The sequence below is a fragment of the Eucyclogobius newberryi genome, unplaced genomic scaffold, assembly GCF_026437365.1.
Source record: "Eucyclogobius newberryi isolate DKJ021-1_F unplaced genomic scaffold, fEucNew1.0.hap1 SCAF_19, whole genome shotgun sequence".
Classification (NCBI taxonomy): domain Eukaryota; kingdom Metazoa; phylum Chordata; class Actinopteri; order Gobiiformes; family Gobiidae; genus Eucyclogobius; species Eucyclogobius newberryi.
Genome location: NW_027315823.1, coordinates 21252941 through 21268369, shown reverse-complemented (window position 1 = coordinate 21268369; position 15429 = coordinate 21252941). Strand labels below are relative to the sequence as shown.

At 37.5% G+C, this 15429-nt stretch overlaps 2 protein-coding genes across 3 annotated transcripts in view; one reads left to right on the top strand and one right to left on the bottom strand.

Annotated features, from left to right (window-relative positions):
- Window positions 1–15429, top strand: part of rplp2 (ribosomal protein, large P2) — a 389081-nt gene that overhangs the window by 102059 nt on the left and 271593 nt on the right. The gene's annotated exons all lie outside the window — the stretch shown is intronic.
- On the bottom strand, window positions 219–8771 carry slc16a1a (solute carrier family 16 member 1a). The gene is made up of 5 exons (XM_072452106.1): window positions 8472–8771; window positions 5773–6021; window positions 2788–2931; window positions 1829–2602; window positions 219–1246 (listed from the first exon to the last, which is right to left on the bottom strand). The coding sequence occupies exons 2-5, from the start codon at window positions 5987–5989 to the stop codon at window positions 1029–1031; spliced, it is 1353 nt and encodes a 450-aa protein (XP_072308207.1). The 5' UTR covers window positions 5990–6021; window positions 8472–8771; the 3' UTR covers window positions 219–1028.

Here is a 15429-nt window from a genome sequence, read left to right as displayed (position 1 = left end):
CTGCGAAAGCCTTTTGTGTGACTCATGACATGAATAGCAGTTTCCACAGATGGTCATGAGACATCCCACTTTCATGATAATGTAGGCTGCTACATCAGTCTAGTTAGTGCAAATATTTTACGGTAAATCTTTGTTGAAGAGAGACTCATAGAGAGACTGTAATATTTAGCAAATTCATAAACCGATGTTGTAAATCGATAAACTAGGCCATACACACATTAACACACAAAAAGTTTATTAGATACATACTGATTTCAGATTAGGCTTAACATTTTCTGTTACTATTACTAGTATTGGTTTCACAAAGTGCACCCATCATAAAAAGGTCTAGTCTGTTTACTAAACATGAAAGTGGTAGATTACATCATAATCTGCATAATTACTGTGTACCAAGAATCTATTCTACACTGATGGTCCATTGATTTAGAGAATCTGTGAGCTAATAATCTCACTCATGCACTGAAAAACAATGCCTCCTCATTATAGATTAACTACTACTTTGAGATACTAAATATGTACAGTACTTATAACAGTTAGCATAAAACTACGCCATAACTGAAAAGGCTTTTATTTTTTAGCTCATTAAGAGGAGCAGTGCATAAGTGCAGAATATGAAACAAACGTGGAAAAAATAGTGAAATGTTTTAAAATTGTGTTTACTGTATAGTGTTGCAAAACAATATGTGTCTCATTGGATTGCTGGGTTTCAGGTGACATCACAATATTGTATAGGCCAATGATATTCAATACAGATCGGGGGGGCAAATAAAATAATATTGTTAAAATGATAATTGATCTTGTAATGTAGTGAGTTCTGGAGTCTAGCCACTAATAGAAATAATCAGGTCCAACATTTGTGAATTACTCTTTAGGTTATTTCTTGGCAAAGTACAATATAATCAATTTGAAAATCTGGCTCTTGCCCCCCATCTGCCCTTACGACATCATCACATTCTTGTATCTGAAAGCCACCAATACAGAGTAAAAGATTGGGCACTCTTGGAGAAGTGTGACAAAGCTACAGCACATTAGGTAGCTTCTTCAATATTCCTAGTTTCTATCTCCTCAGTCTTTGATTTCCTGCTGCCCCCAACTCTGGCCAGTTGTTCTTCTTCTTTTTTCTCTTTGTCCAGGAGATGATAGTTGAGGCCCATTCCTAAAAAGAGGAGCACACTGGATACAACCAGGAGGATTCCACAGGCCTGGTAGGTATACCTGTAGTCACCGTAGATGTCTTTGAACTTCCCTGAAAAACAAAAGCCAAGGTACAATAGTCAAGATTTTTATTTATTTACTTTTAAAATATTGTTGAAATCTGTTATTTGGGATTCTGACTGAACCGTAGACCTAGGGACCTGCATTTATTGTGCCCACATAAATACTATTGTGAATAAGTGAGGCAGTGTCAGTGTGTGGCAATGGTCTACGCCAAGGCTTTTCCACTACGTAACAACATTTTGAGTCACCTAAAATATCCCCAACCCTGTTGGATTAGATTTTTGTGAGAAATAACATACACAATGCTTTTTCAACAGTATTGGACCAGAATTAAATTAGTACTAGAATGGTACTAACCAAGTCTAAACTAATCCAGCATCAAAACAGGTCTAAAGCAGAATAAAACAAGGAGTAAACCAAGACCAAATCAGGTCTAAACTAGTGCTAACCCAGAATTAAACCATTAAACAAGATGTATTATCATATTTTTTTTATATTTGAAAGATGGGTCGTGGTCACTTGGAGGGGCTGAATAACCCTGGTCTACACAGTACAGTCTTGCACATTATTTTGCAAATAGTTTAAGTCAGTATCAAGTGTGCCTTCTTACCAAGCAGAGGCGGTCCTAGCAGCACAGGACCACACTCAATAATGGTGACAAGCCCGACGGCACTGGAGAAACGCTGCGTTCCCACCAGGTCCATGAGCGTCTCAAACAGCACCGCACTCAGCCATCCAAAAGCAGAGCCAAAGAACATGGAATAAATCACAAAGCCTTTGTAGTCTGTGGATATGGGAGCACAGAGATGACACACTCCATTGTACAGCACAGAGGCGGCAAAGAAGTACTGCAGTCTGGGTCGGATCCATTTTGTGTTGGCTACTAGTCCCATAGTGGGCCTGGCCACCATGTCCACAAAAGCCAAAGTGGACAGCAAGAAGGCAGCTTTTTCTTTGGGAATGTGGATGCTCTTTGCGTAATTACTGAGGAAGACAAGTGGCGTGAAGAGACCGAAGAACATGATGACATTGCCCATGATGTAGAGCATGAAACCCCTGTGTTTGAACAAGGACAAGTCAATGAAGCTATTAATTACTTGAGACACAGAGCGCCTCCCGCTGGTCTTCTCTGGTGCTTTGGGTTTGGGTCCAATGGGGCGCATGAGGGCACCAGCGACGCAGCAGTTTAGCATAAGACCACCGAGAATCAAGAAGCTTCCTCGCCATCCAAACTTGTCATAGAACCATGTGTTTATTGGAGCCATAGTTGAGAGGAAGACCGGACTGCCAGCCATGGCAATTCCATTAGCAATAGGCCGTCTCTTGTAGAAGTACTTTCCAATCATAGTGAGAGCAGGGTTGAGATTAAATGAAAGGCCCAAGCCTAGAAGAATAAACATGTTTTGAGTTATAAAGTGCATTATAATACTGTCTACTGTTTGTCTTCTCAGTATTCTAGGTTATTCAATTATTACTATTTAATTAGAAACTTTCAGGCAATCAGATTTTTCATTAACATAAAAATAATGGTAATACAAATGTCAATACAATTACAAAACAATACCTTACCTCCTACAACACCAATAAAGAAGTACAAAGCCTCCACAGAATTACAGAAGGAAGCAATAATGAGGCCGATTGAAGACAGGATTCCCCCGGCCATCATGACAGGACGACTCCCATATTTATTGACTAGAATACTGCTAATAGGACCTGCAAATAAAAACACATTAGCGTTGCAGATTAAACAAGCATTATAGTGTTTCTCCAGCAGAGGGTGCAATTGCCAAAGCAGTGGATTGACCGAATTAATTCAGTCATTCATGTCAGTACTGCACTGCAGTAGATGGCAAGTTGTATGAAAATTATGATCGCACTCTCTCTTTGTCTGAAAAGACAAGTTTCTTTCAAAGATAAGGCAATTGCATTAATACACAGATGGCTCTTCGCAAAGTACTTTTAGATAGTCATCATTGGAAATAAAGCATTGACTCTAGTCTTGTATTTATTTTTGTTTTATGTTTCACCAAAATAGCTTTCGATTTCTTCCATCAATTTAGAACCTCATACAAAGGTTTAAAGAAATGATGAACATTTGCCACAGAAATAATGTCTCCAAACACTGAAAAATCACAATGGTTTAGCAAAGATGACAAATATAATCCCTATCTACGGTCTATAACAACTCCCCTTAATGAGTTTGGGGATCCACACTGAAGACATTCTTGCCTCCCTGCCAAAACTCTGCACCGCCAAATAAAACTAAATGGAAACTGACAGTTTTTGTTTAGGGCTTGTCCAGACTCATTTGCTGGTATGGAGCAAGACAAAGGGCTTTTAAATTGTAATGCAGCAAGTCTCTGCACTAACAATGAGTTCTTTCCTTCCACGCTGCAGAGAGAGTTCCTTTAGATAAAAGGATTGAAGATGAACCAATGTAGAAAATTATGAGCATAATGAATGGAAAAACTGAAAGAGGAGTATGCTGTTTATAAACCCAAATCACCTGATTGTGTGCAGAGAATGTCAAATCTACAGAAAAGTATACTGTCATCCGCTTCTATTGGCCTCACTTATTTCCCCTGTGCCTGCTCATTACCATGCAAAGCTTGCTTGAGTCTCTGTAAATTAACACTGAACTGTTTGCTTTTAATTAATGTAGCACTACAGGGACAGAGTAATTTTAGGGCGGATACAAAGCTTAGAACACTGAAAAAAAAATCCCTTCTCACCCTCTGCGGGCGGTTTCATTAATCTTTCTAAACTTGGGTTCTCTACCAGAGGCCAGGGATTGAGGGTTCTGCACAGTATCTTTGCACAGCACAGCACTTTTCTGGGCTGAGATGTTTTTCCACGGATCTGCTGTAGCAAATCCTCAAGTTTGGGAGTCACTGCCTCCGATGACCACGGGCACCACTTTCACCTTCACGTTCCACACCTTGTTTAGCTGCAGTGAATAGGAGTGGAGCAGGTCTTTGGAGGGGGGCAGGTCTTTAGGAGTGGAGCAGGAGCCACAGCAGTACGATACATGCAGAGCTTGCCGCTGAACAATAGCTTCCATTGATTCTCTGAAGGAGAGGGCAGTAATTCCTTTGCACTGTAATCAGGGCTTAACTCTTAAACATTATGTTCTCATTCTTAAACTACACTTAAAACATATGCGTTGAGTATTTGACAATCTCGCACCCTATAATGGACAGAAAGTGCTGTACACAAAATTCAGTACAGTTTCTGACTTACAGGCCCTTTTCATTATTTATTTTATATTTATTCTATGTTATGCATGGAAATTAAATAATTAATTAACTATTAATTATTGTAATGACCCTTTAGCTATACTGTCCAATTTTCAAGGGGGGTCCAAAAAAGGATAAAAGAATCTTTTAAATGAAATACTTCAGATGGAAACCACTTGTTGATTATATTGTATTGGTTATATTTAGCGTCTGTCTACACATACAATGAGTGAGCTATCCATGGACTTCAGAATGAAGAAAAATTGTGACCATTGCCAGTTTGCCATAGCCATTAACAAAAACATCTATTCTGAATTGTCAAAAGTCCTTAAAATGGCCCCTATAACAGGAAGCTGAAACCCATGAATAGCAAATTAATACAATTATCAAATTGAGACAGCCAGTTCAAGTCATTATAACTTAGAGGCACATTTTGTTGTGTTTTTTGTGGATGATGCACTCAAGAGACGCCTTTTGTTAAATGTTCTGTCCCTGAATGAAGGCTTATCATGACCTAACTGGGCCAAGTAGTATGGCATTACATTGCCTCTGAGCCATCTCATCTGAAAGTCTCCCTTGGGTTCTTGCAGAATACAGGGAAGAACAGGAGGCCATTGTAGAGAACAGATAACGTTTCACTGTTAGGACGAAGAGTTTAATTAAAGCTTTGTTGAATTTCTCCAGATCTGCAGCCTATTAGATATCTGAGCATAAGGCTTTGCTCAACTTTTACAGTTAGTAGCAACTGATTCCCTCTCCCAGACGTGCTAAATGTCATGTCTTAGAATACACAGATCAGATGTGGCCACTGACAAGGGAAAGGGCAAGAAGCCTCATTTTGATGGCATGTAATTTTAGTAGGATATATTTCTATCAACCTTTTATTCATGATTTAGAAGGAAAATTGGGAAGGTGTTTTTGTGATGGAAAGATGATGCACCAAACATTAGTGAAGCAACAAAATTAAAGGTGCACTATGTAACTTTTCTGATGGGAGTCCACCACCTGCTTGTCACCAATGAGATGTTAATGCTTACCCTGGAGTGTTGTATGGCATTGGACTTATCTATATTGCTTTTTTAATACTGTGATATTAACAATAACATGGAGATAAACAGGTGGCAGTCCCTCCATCAGAAAAGTGAAAAAGTGCAACTTTAAATTTGCTTGTTCCACACTCAAAAAACATTAGGCAGAATTTTGAGAAGTCCTCTACATTCCAGCAATTGTGAACTAAACCAAAAGAAGATCACTAATAATATGCACATGGTTATTTTATTTGCCTGATAATTTGAAAGTTTTGATAATCATACTTCACCTCCACCGTACATGCAAGCGAGCATGATTGAGGAAATCCATGACACCTGACTGCTGGACACATTGAAAATGACTTCAATCTCCTTGAAGAAGACAGTGATAGACTTTGGGAATGCATAGGAGAAGCCAATGGAGATGAAGGCACCAATCACCACCATCCATCCCCAGCCTCCCTCGGGCGGAGTGTAGCCCACCGGACCACCAACGTCAACGGCCATCTTCACTCACTCACAGATGGAAAAGTGAAGGCCTGTTAAAAAGATAAAAGAGTATATTTTAGCTAGTGTTGTGAGAATATTAAATTAAAATTTCAATAGCAGAGATGCTTTATTTTCAAACCTTCAAGATCAACAATATACCAATTTTGATACCATGATGAGGATTGGAAAAAATATATATAATAGAAAGAACATACAACATTAACATTCACCTTGCTGACCCTAGTAAAACCAAAGGCACGACAGTACTGCTAAAACTATTGATTTTAATAGAAAAGTGTCTCGTCCCTTCCTAGTCTCAAGTCCCAACTCAGTTGTGATACTTCTTTATGTAGTTTTATACTTGAACAGATGGTCACATGACCCACATCCCACGGAAAGTTACTGGCTCTGAAACAATGGTAGGCAGAACAAAAGAACAGAGGTAGTTGATTGCATTTAAATCCTGACTGTCTGACACTTAAGACAATGCCGTGGCCAGGGGGTAATGCATACAGGTCCTTCCTAGACCCCCGGAGTTTCTCTCCCGAATGGAAATCTGTCTTTGATCAAAAGAATCACAGCCCGGACATGTAATTATCAGTTATATACTAACAGTAGGGTCCAGGTTCGAACCGGAGAAGTGAAGTCTATAATGTCACAAAGGACCAAATTATATTTTTCCATAACAGCAGCTAGAGCAGTCCTGACTAAGCCTGGCTCAAGATCTGGAGATAGGTCCCAGGGTGCTACAATGCCAGGGAGTCCCTGGCATTGTAGCACCCACTGCCCTTGACAGGATGCCCCAGCAGCATTGAAGGATGGGTCATATGCAGAAGGCAAATGTAACTACGGGGACAATAAAGTGTACCTTAAGCTTAACATTATAGTGCAAAATGCCAGTTAAAACCTTTAACTCATTGACCTTTCTTAAATTGATTTATTTTTCCTATTCATCCATAGCATCAACTCCAACTTATGCTAAACTCTGGTCTCCAAGCCGTGCATTATCCAAAGAAATCCTTTTGGTAAGTAAAATCTTTTATTTCTTTTTAACTTACTGAATTGGTCAAAATGTTGTAATGCTCCTTGCACATAGTAGTTAGAAGCACCATGACTTGTATTATACGTACCTGCTGGTCTCCCACTGACTCTCTTTAACTCTCATGAATAATACAATTCTATGTGCCCATTCAAACAACTTACTGTAGTTAAACACAGGGGAGCCTATCCTCATGGAACATCGATCAGACCACAAATACAATTTCTTCAATAGCTCAGTTCTTCACTTGAGGAAGCCTGATGATATACCGTTTTGCACTTGCGGAGGACCTGATTGGGTTGATGAATTGGCTTAGCGCTCTGAAAACTTATTGGATACGCCAGTGGTGTGCTGCAACTTGTGAATATTTAATGTGTTAAAGAACTTTGCTTATTGAGCTGGGATTTTAGTGGCTTCTCTGCAACAATAAATATGCAGCTTGTGTTATTTCTGCTATACAAGGTGAGAATGTATGCGCTGTGGTTATGCCTGCAAAAATGTGTGTCTATTTGGGAAGAAACTGTTTGGGTGTGATATTCAAAATTTTGCATGTGTATAATTTAATTGTATTAATTTTTTTTTCCTTCATCAGTTTACTTTATTCTGAACTTTGGTAACATATTTATTTCTTACAAACTTTATTACCTTGATGAAGAATTGTCTCTCTATGATATATTATTTAATGGGATTTTTAAAAGGACAAATTCCTTCAGCCAAAATAATGCAAATTTCCTGTCTTTCCACATGTTTTTTGAGAACAAGAAAGACAAAAATGCATCCCTAATTTTCCTTTGTTTTTACAGATTTATTTTATATGTTTCAATTCCAGAAGCCAGGGGCATACCTTTCAAATTTAAGAAATAAATACCTGCTATTCAACATCTGTCATCAAAGGATAAAAGGAGAAATTACAGACAAAGAGATTCAAATAAATTGTTGAATAAAAGGGGTTATATTGCACAGCCGTATAATGGAGACAAACTAGCTTGCCATCAGTTTGAGTTGGTGAGTAGACAAATGGGAAAAGGAATCATGGCCAGCACAGCCCCTGTATACAGCAGCAGCCCAAAGTGGGCGAGCTGGCAGTGTCACTTGAGGGCATACATACTAACACAAAGCACTGGAATGGCAGCACTGTGGCCACACTTTATAAAGGTTACAAGCTTGGCTCTGAGTCAAGTTAGTGCTCCCTGGACCTTTACCATGGCACATAAGTAACGTTACCCTATTCCTGGATCACAACCTGTACCTCAGAAGACCAAAAGCAGGGTTAAGTTTCTTTCCATTGCATTTAATGTATCAGGTTCAGTATTTTTTCTCAGTTATAGATGAGAAACACACTTGCTTTGAAAATATGTACATTAGAATACATAAAACACAAAAAAGTTTACACATTGTATAATTGTTTTGAATATATGGCTGTCCAGTGTTACATCTTCTATATTTGAGTAAACATCTTACCTTGAAAGAAGGAACAAGACCCTCAAACTCTTCAAAAATCTGCTCTAACACACTTCAGACTTCATTGATTTGGACTGAGCATCTCTGAATATGTATGAAAATGAATATCACCGCATATGTTTCTTGCTTTACTCCAAAAAGTGATCTGTGCCTCCAAATCCACTGTGACAGTCCGATAGATGCCAATGGCACCGAAACCTCAGATTCAATCGGTTTTCAGAGAGCAAGTTGAAAAGTTGAGTTAATTTAGTGTCAGGATTAAGCAGTCCGGGTGTCCTGGGCCCTGCCACACTAAATAGTTTGGTCAGTAAAGTTCTTATTGGCTGTGAGGGAGTCCATGCCCCTAATGCTCTCTCCACCCCTTTGTCATTTGTTCTACCCACACACAAACAAGCAAGAATAATTTCAAGCAAGATTGATTTCATTGTAATGTAATGATTTCAAGAGGATATTGCACTAAGCCTGCTCTCTAAGAGATAAGATGCATTTCCCTTACATGCAGATTAATCAATAGTACTTGCTATTTGACCTAAGTGAAGTCCAGGTATTGCATTGTTTACCAAAATGATACATTATGAACGGTCCACTGTAGTAGAGCCTTTCCCCGAATTCTCATAGAATCTATAAATGAGAAAAGAGCTTGAGAAAGAAAAGCTGTTTTGTATTGTATGCACCTTTGTTGTTTCATGTTCCTCTATTTCCTCAATGTCAAAAGACCATTGTAGCAGGAGAGTGCCGCCTACAATTGATCCCTCAGAAGTGTGAAAACTTGAAAAAAATAATAAAGCCAATGCAAGATCAAAACAATATTTAATATATATATATATATATATATATATATATATATATATATATATATATATATATATTATAATAATAACTGAGCATATATTTTTCTTATTTTCTTATTTTGTGATCCAAGCTAGAATTTAGAGCAATGAAGATGATTGACAAACATACACACATAAAACACACACACACAAGGTACATGATTGTGTGTATTGTGGCCGTTCCAAATAGCTTCTTAAGATCTGTGTCTGCCTGGGAGAGCCATCAAAATAAATACACATGTGTTGAGGAGCATCACTTCCCTTGGTAAACCCAAACAGAGCAGGACAATGGGTTACTGACTACGTGTTGACCCGATCGTCCCCTCAACATTGTTCTAATCCTTTGAAGTATTTGTGCTCTGGAGAGGGCTGTGGCAAACTCTTAGTCAGGCATTTGAATGCAGTGACCAGGCCGAGAATGTGACACCGAGCCAGTTATAGGTTGTTATTTTAAGTCGATGTTGATGTCACAGGATTGGAGCATTGAACTATCGCAACATTGTGTATTTATACAACCTGATTATATTATTTTGATTTAACAAAAGGTTGTGAGATGAAAATTAAAGTAGATTAAAGTATATCAAAGTCATTGCTCAAATAACTCTGAGTGAGAGTTACACAATGCCCTTCTAAATTATCAAGGCACTTAGACATAAAATAAAAGCCCATTATTATGGCTATAGGGAAATGCCAACAGGTTTTGACCACAGCTTTGTACTTAATTTATTAGCACAAATAAAATTTAAATAAAATGTTACCGTGGGTTCTCTCCGGGTTCTCCTGCTCCTCCCACCGTCCAAAGACATGCATGTGTTAGGCAAAATTGGTGACTCTAAATTGGCCCTAGAGAGTGAATGTGAGAGTGAACTGTCTGCAATGTCTATGTCTCTGTGTTAACCCTGCGACGAGTTGGCCACTGTCCAGGATGTACCCCGCCTATGGCCCGAAGTCACTGGGATAGGCTCCAGTCACCCGCGAACCTGAAAGGGAACAAGCGGTAGAAGATGGATGGAAAATGAAAAATGATTTGCTTGGTGCCATGAACTGTAGAGTGACTTATCGTAAAGGAGCAGACGGAAATCAGCACCGCAGTTTTCAACCAGAAGTCAGCTGACTTGTTAATTTACATTTATGTCTTTAAAATTTTCTTTTTTCTCTTATGTGAAGCACTTTGACTTACCTTTTGAACAAATTATACTATTATATATATAATTGTACAATATAAATAAACTTGCCTTGCCTTTATCTTAGTAAGCTGTTTAAGATCATTGATGTAATCTTTTACATTATTTTACATTATTTTAATCATCTAATATGATTAAAATGTAAAATAATTATCCTTGTGTGTCATAGATTATAACTACTTGGACCGGTATATAAAACTACAGCCACCCAAAGCAGACTTCTTTGTGTGTAGTAGCAAAACCTGCATCTTTTTCATAGAATTTTATCATTGTCCATATACTTTTAGTGACTGTGTCTCACAGCCTCACAATTGGAAGCAGTTGAAGCTTGACAAGATGGTTTCTGCTAATTTGAATTTAGCAAAAATCTCATTTGGATTTTTCTTTTTAGGTCAGTTAACATTATTTATGTATCTCTTTATGTTTATATCTGTTTCATGTACTGTTGAAACCCTTTTTGAAATACCTAGAAGTCACATGTAGAGTATTACATAATCAAGTGAATCATATGTCTATTAGGTCTGCTACATGCTGTCCAAATGTACAAATTGTTTGTACAGTCTGTAAAAGTGTTAAATAGCTTCATGAGGCAGATTAAAATCATTAGGTTGGCTGCTGGAAATACAGCTTCCACACATTGTACTAATCTGTAGAGCTATAAAAATAATAATCCCCAAGTGCAAGTTGGCTGTGGAAATCACTCAGTTATTTGCCCTTTTAAATGATATTGTTGCATGTTAAGATATCATTAGGTAAAAAAGGTTAACACACCATTAGATATCTTTGGTGTGAAATTTGATATGAAATAAACAGCATTATTGTTATGCAGTAAGTACACCCTGTGAGAAATTAAGCAACATTTTGACCTAGACAGCATTCACAGAGGAGTATTAAGTTTGAGATGGTGACCTCAGACAACGTTAGTTCATGTGAAGGTCATGTTCATTAGCAGCATGTACACAGAGAGAAAGTATCTCTTACACTTAATATCAACTTTCTTTGGCTGTAACACTACCTCAGATGTGGCATATTCTAATTTGGACACATAAACCTCGACCTGTATTTTATGAAATCTCTTATCATCATTTAAATTTATGTTCAAATTTATGTGTGCATACAAAACCTGAAGACTACTTAGTTTTTTCACTACAGTAATAACCGGTACATCCCGGATCCTTTAATGTCTTGGGGCAGTGATAGTACGCAGAAAGAAATACTAACCACATCTGCTGCAATTCTGTCAGGTATGTCACAGAATTACATTTGGAAGCGATTTTCAACTTGAAGGTCCAGGTAGGAGGAGCTAGAATTTATACAGCCCTAAGGGGAGGGGAGCAAGATTAGTCCTGCCTTTAGGAGGGACTTATAAACTGAAACTTGCCTTGACCTTCATTACTTGCCCTGAACTTGTTTACATGTTTAGTCTTGAGTGTGTATCTTAAACATGTATCGTAACAGCCTTACTTGAGGCGACCTTTAATACTTCTCACATCTCACCTCCGATGCTTCTGTGCTAAACATGTTGATGTAGCATAAAGACATATAGCGGTCTAAGCTGTTTTCTTTGTTTTGACACGGAATGGTCAATGTGTTTTTTGGATTGATCCACCTGTCAGTTCTGCTCATTGGAACTCGGGGGATTGCGAGGCGAATCCAAACTCTTTGTAATTGTAAAAGAGTAGGCTGGTCTGGTTTAGTATTGTACTCAGACCTTTCTTGCTGTGCTTTTGCCAGAGCTGTCACTCAGAGTGAACTAAGCCAATGGACCGAGAGAATGAATCAAAGACATCTATGTCAACATTTACCAGTGGCACAACACATATTACCATTATAGTGGCTATTACCCTTTGTTGTCTGTGTACAGTGCATTAATGTCATTACACAATCTAATCTTGCTCATTTGCAGTGTGTCGGGACTGTGGCTGAGAATCCTAATTAAAGTCCTTTCATATTGTTGAACACACTGGAGGTTGTTGTTGTTGTAATTGTTTCGATTATTATTAAAAAAAAATGGATAAACGTCAATGGGTGATACAATAGGCATCTTGTATAGAGATCAGAATCTACAAAGGCCTGTTTGAGAAATTCCTTGCTCACGCAAGCTTTGTTTGGGTCTTCATTCCCCTCCATTCCACTTGTTTCATGTACTTGGGCCATACGCCTGCACATTACTTCAAGCACTGCATTGTACTGATAAATATCTGGCTACAAAGTATACTTCCTCTCAGAGCCTTCATACACTGCACCCCATGCTGTGCTCAATCAAGAGACAGCCTAACCCTTGAGAACATGAAACTTACATAAGTTATATAAGATATTCAGATTTCTGAATACAAAAAATGATCTTAAGCTGTAATATTACATAGACACAGCCTCTACTTAGAATGGAGAAAAGATTGACAGGAAGCAGGGTCAAAGAGAGGGGAAAGACAAGGAACAACATCTCTAACATATTATTTGAACTTGGCTAATAAATTGAAACCTGAACCTACTTTTGCCTCATGGCTTTTCTAACTTGACAGTAAAGTTATAATGCAGCCTGTATATGACATGTTGTCAACACCGGTCTTTGCCTGTCGTTTGGCAAAAAAAACGCCTGATTGAATCTCATTCACTTGGACAAATGTCATACTTTGAAGGAAAAAATAAATATTACTAGCTCAATGATTGTACCGTTATTTCTCAATATTTATGGTAATTTTTGTCTACCGGAATTTCTTCAGCTGGATCTTGGTCTACTATACAAGTATACTGCTGTTAGCTTTCTATGCTTTCCACTTTAAGATAGGAATTCCCTCTCTCACTCTCTCGCTCTCTCTCTCCCTATATATATATATATATATATATATATATATATATATATATATATATATATATATATATATATATATATACGGCCTGCCAGTGATCCGATATCCTGCAGGAATATTCAGTTGGCCAAAGGAGGAGATACAGACCACAGATGTTAAGACGCGAAAGCTCCTGACCATTCATGGAGGGACTGTACACTAGCCGTAAGGAAGGAGGCAGAGGACTAGTGAGCGTGAGAACCACTATCCAGGACGAAATGTCCAAGGTCAACGCCCTGACTAGACCCAAGGTGTAGGCTGTGCAAAGGGGGCCCTGAGACAATCCCGCACATATATATATATATATATATATATATATATATATATATATATATATATATATATATATATATATAAAATATTATATTTCACTGACTTTTAACAAGCAGAGAATAATCATATCATATAAATCATTACATTTTCTGCCTTTGTTTTCAATTACCCTACCCCTCAAAACTGCCTTTGCTACATTCCAGAAAATGGGTTTAGAAACCACCATTACCGTTTTCCTATACATACGTCTCAATATCCTTTGACATTGTTTTTACAAATTGTGTGTCATTGAGTAGACTAGCATTAAATCTCCAAAGTTTTTTTTTTTTTTTTAATCTGCAGTGATGTAAATAGGAACATGATCACATACATCTATTGTACCTTTGTCTGCATCTGTAATTTTAGACCTATCTTTGTTGAAAAAAAGTCTATGTTAGTGTTAGTGTATATTGGCGGACATTATGATTCATTAGGACTCGCTTCAGATATTGATCAACCATTTTATTATGTATGAATTTACAAAATGTATTATTTATAGGTTTACCAGTACTTTATTAGCTAGGTGGCATTTCTCTTCTTGTTTTTCTTACACATGTTCCCGAAATAAGTGTCCAGCCTCATTATATGACTGCTCCCTCAAAGAAATATTGGGTCTCCCCAAGGTGAACTTGTAATAAAGACGGATTATTCCAATGGGTATGGCCGCAGCCAGACAGACAGGTCCGAACTAAACAGCCATCACCCTGGAAGTCTTAGAGGACTTTTTACCTTTCAGAATTTAAATGATCAACATTCTCTGCTTGTTAAAAGTCAGTGAAAAGCCATTTGTAGGTTGACAAAATGGCACTGATTTCCATGTGTGACATAAATTGGAATTAAAAGATTTGGACAATTCAAATGACATAAATGCTGCCATGGATTTTTAAAAAACTTTATGATTAAACATTGACATTTCCTTGTCATTATGACCTCAGTAAAAATAATATGAAGATGTATGTCAAGGCTCTTCTGTTGGAGATGCAAAAGGTCATGAAGTTTTATGGACATGACATAATCTGATGTGGCTTGTAGTTTGCAGTCTACCTTCAGTGTCTGAGGGACACTTTTGACATTTCCACGAGTGACGACTGCCTATACAAGTATAAAAGTTGAATCATGAAAATGCTATTGTAATACAAGTACGTTTTAGCAGTCACACTAAGGTCAGACATCAGGAGACAGTAGGGCCTCCTGTATCCTGCATTTGTATCAAAAAGACACTCTGATGATATAAATGTCGGATATTGTGAAGTGATGAAATTGTCCGTGTCCTGAAGCTGTCCTTGGCCCTGGAGCATCATCACTCGAATAATGAGAACCTCTACATACAATGGTGGTGTTCACATTCTAGGATTTGATGATGAGGCTTGTACAACTGTTTTTGCAAGAAATATCCAAACTTATGATACCCAAATATTAACCTTATCATTATTAGTTTGGGATTGGCTACATAAAGTTTTCATATTCATCTTATACTTGGAAGTAGGGTTGTTCCAAGTTTTTTTTTTAAATAGTTGTTCAACTATCCACAATTTTACGTTGGCCATCATTATTTTCTTTCAACCAGTTTTAACTAAAATGAATTGTAAATTATTTGCAGAAAACCTAAAATATTAACAATGTATTACAAAAATGTAAACAAAATGTGTTTAAAAAAAGAGATTTTTTAAAGTATCCATATTATTGGTTTAATACATTTTAAATATATTTATACCTTCATAATGCTTTCACAGAAGTTATTTTTTGCTCTTATATATCTATAACCAAATTGAATGACTCCATA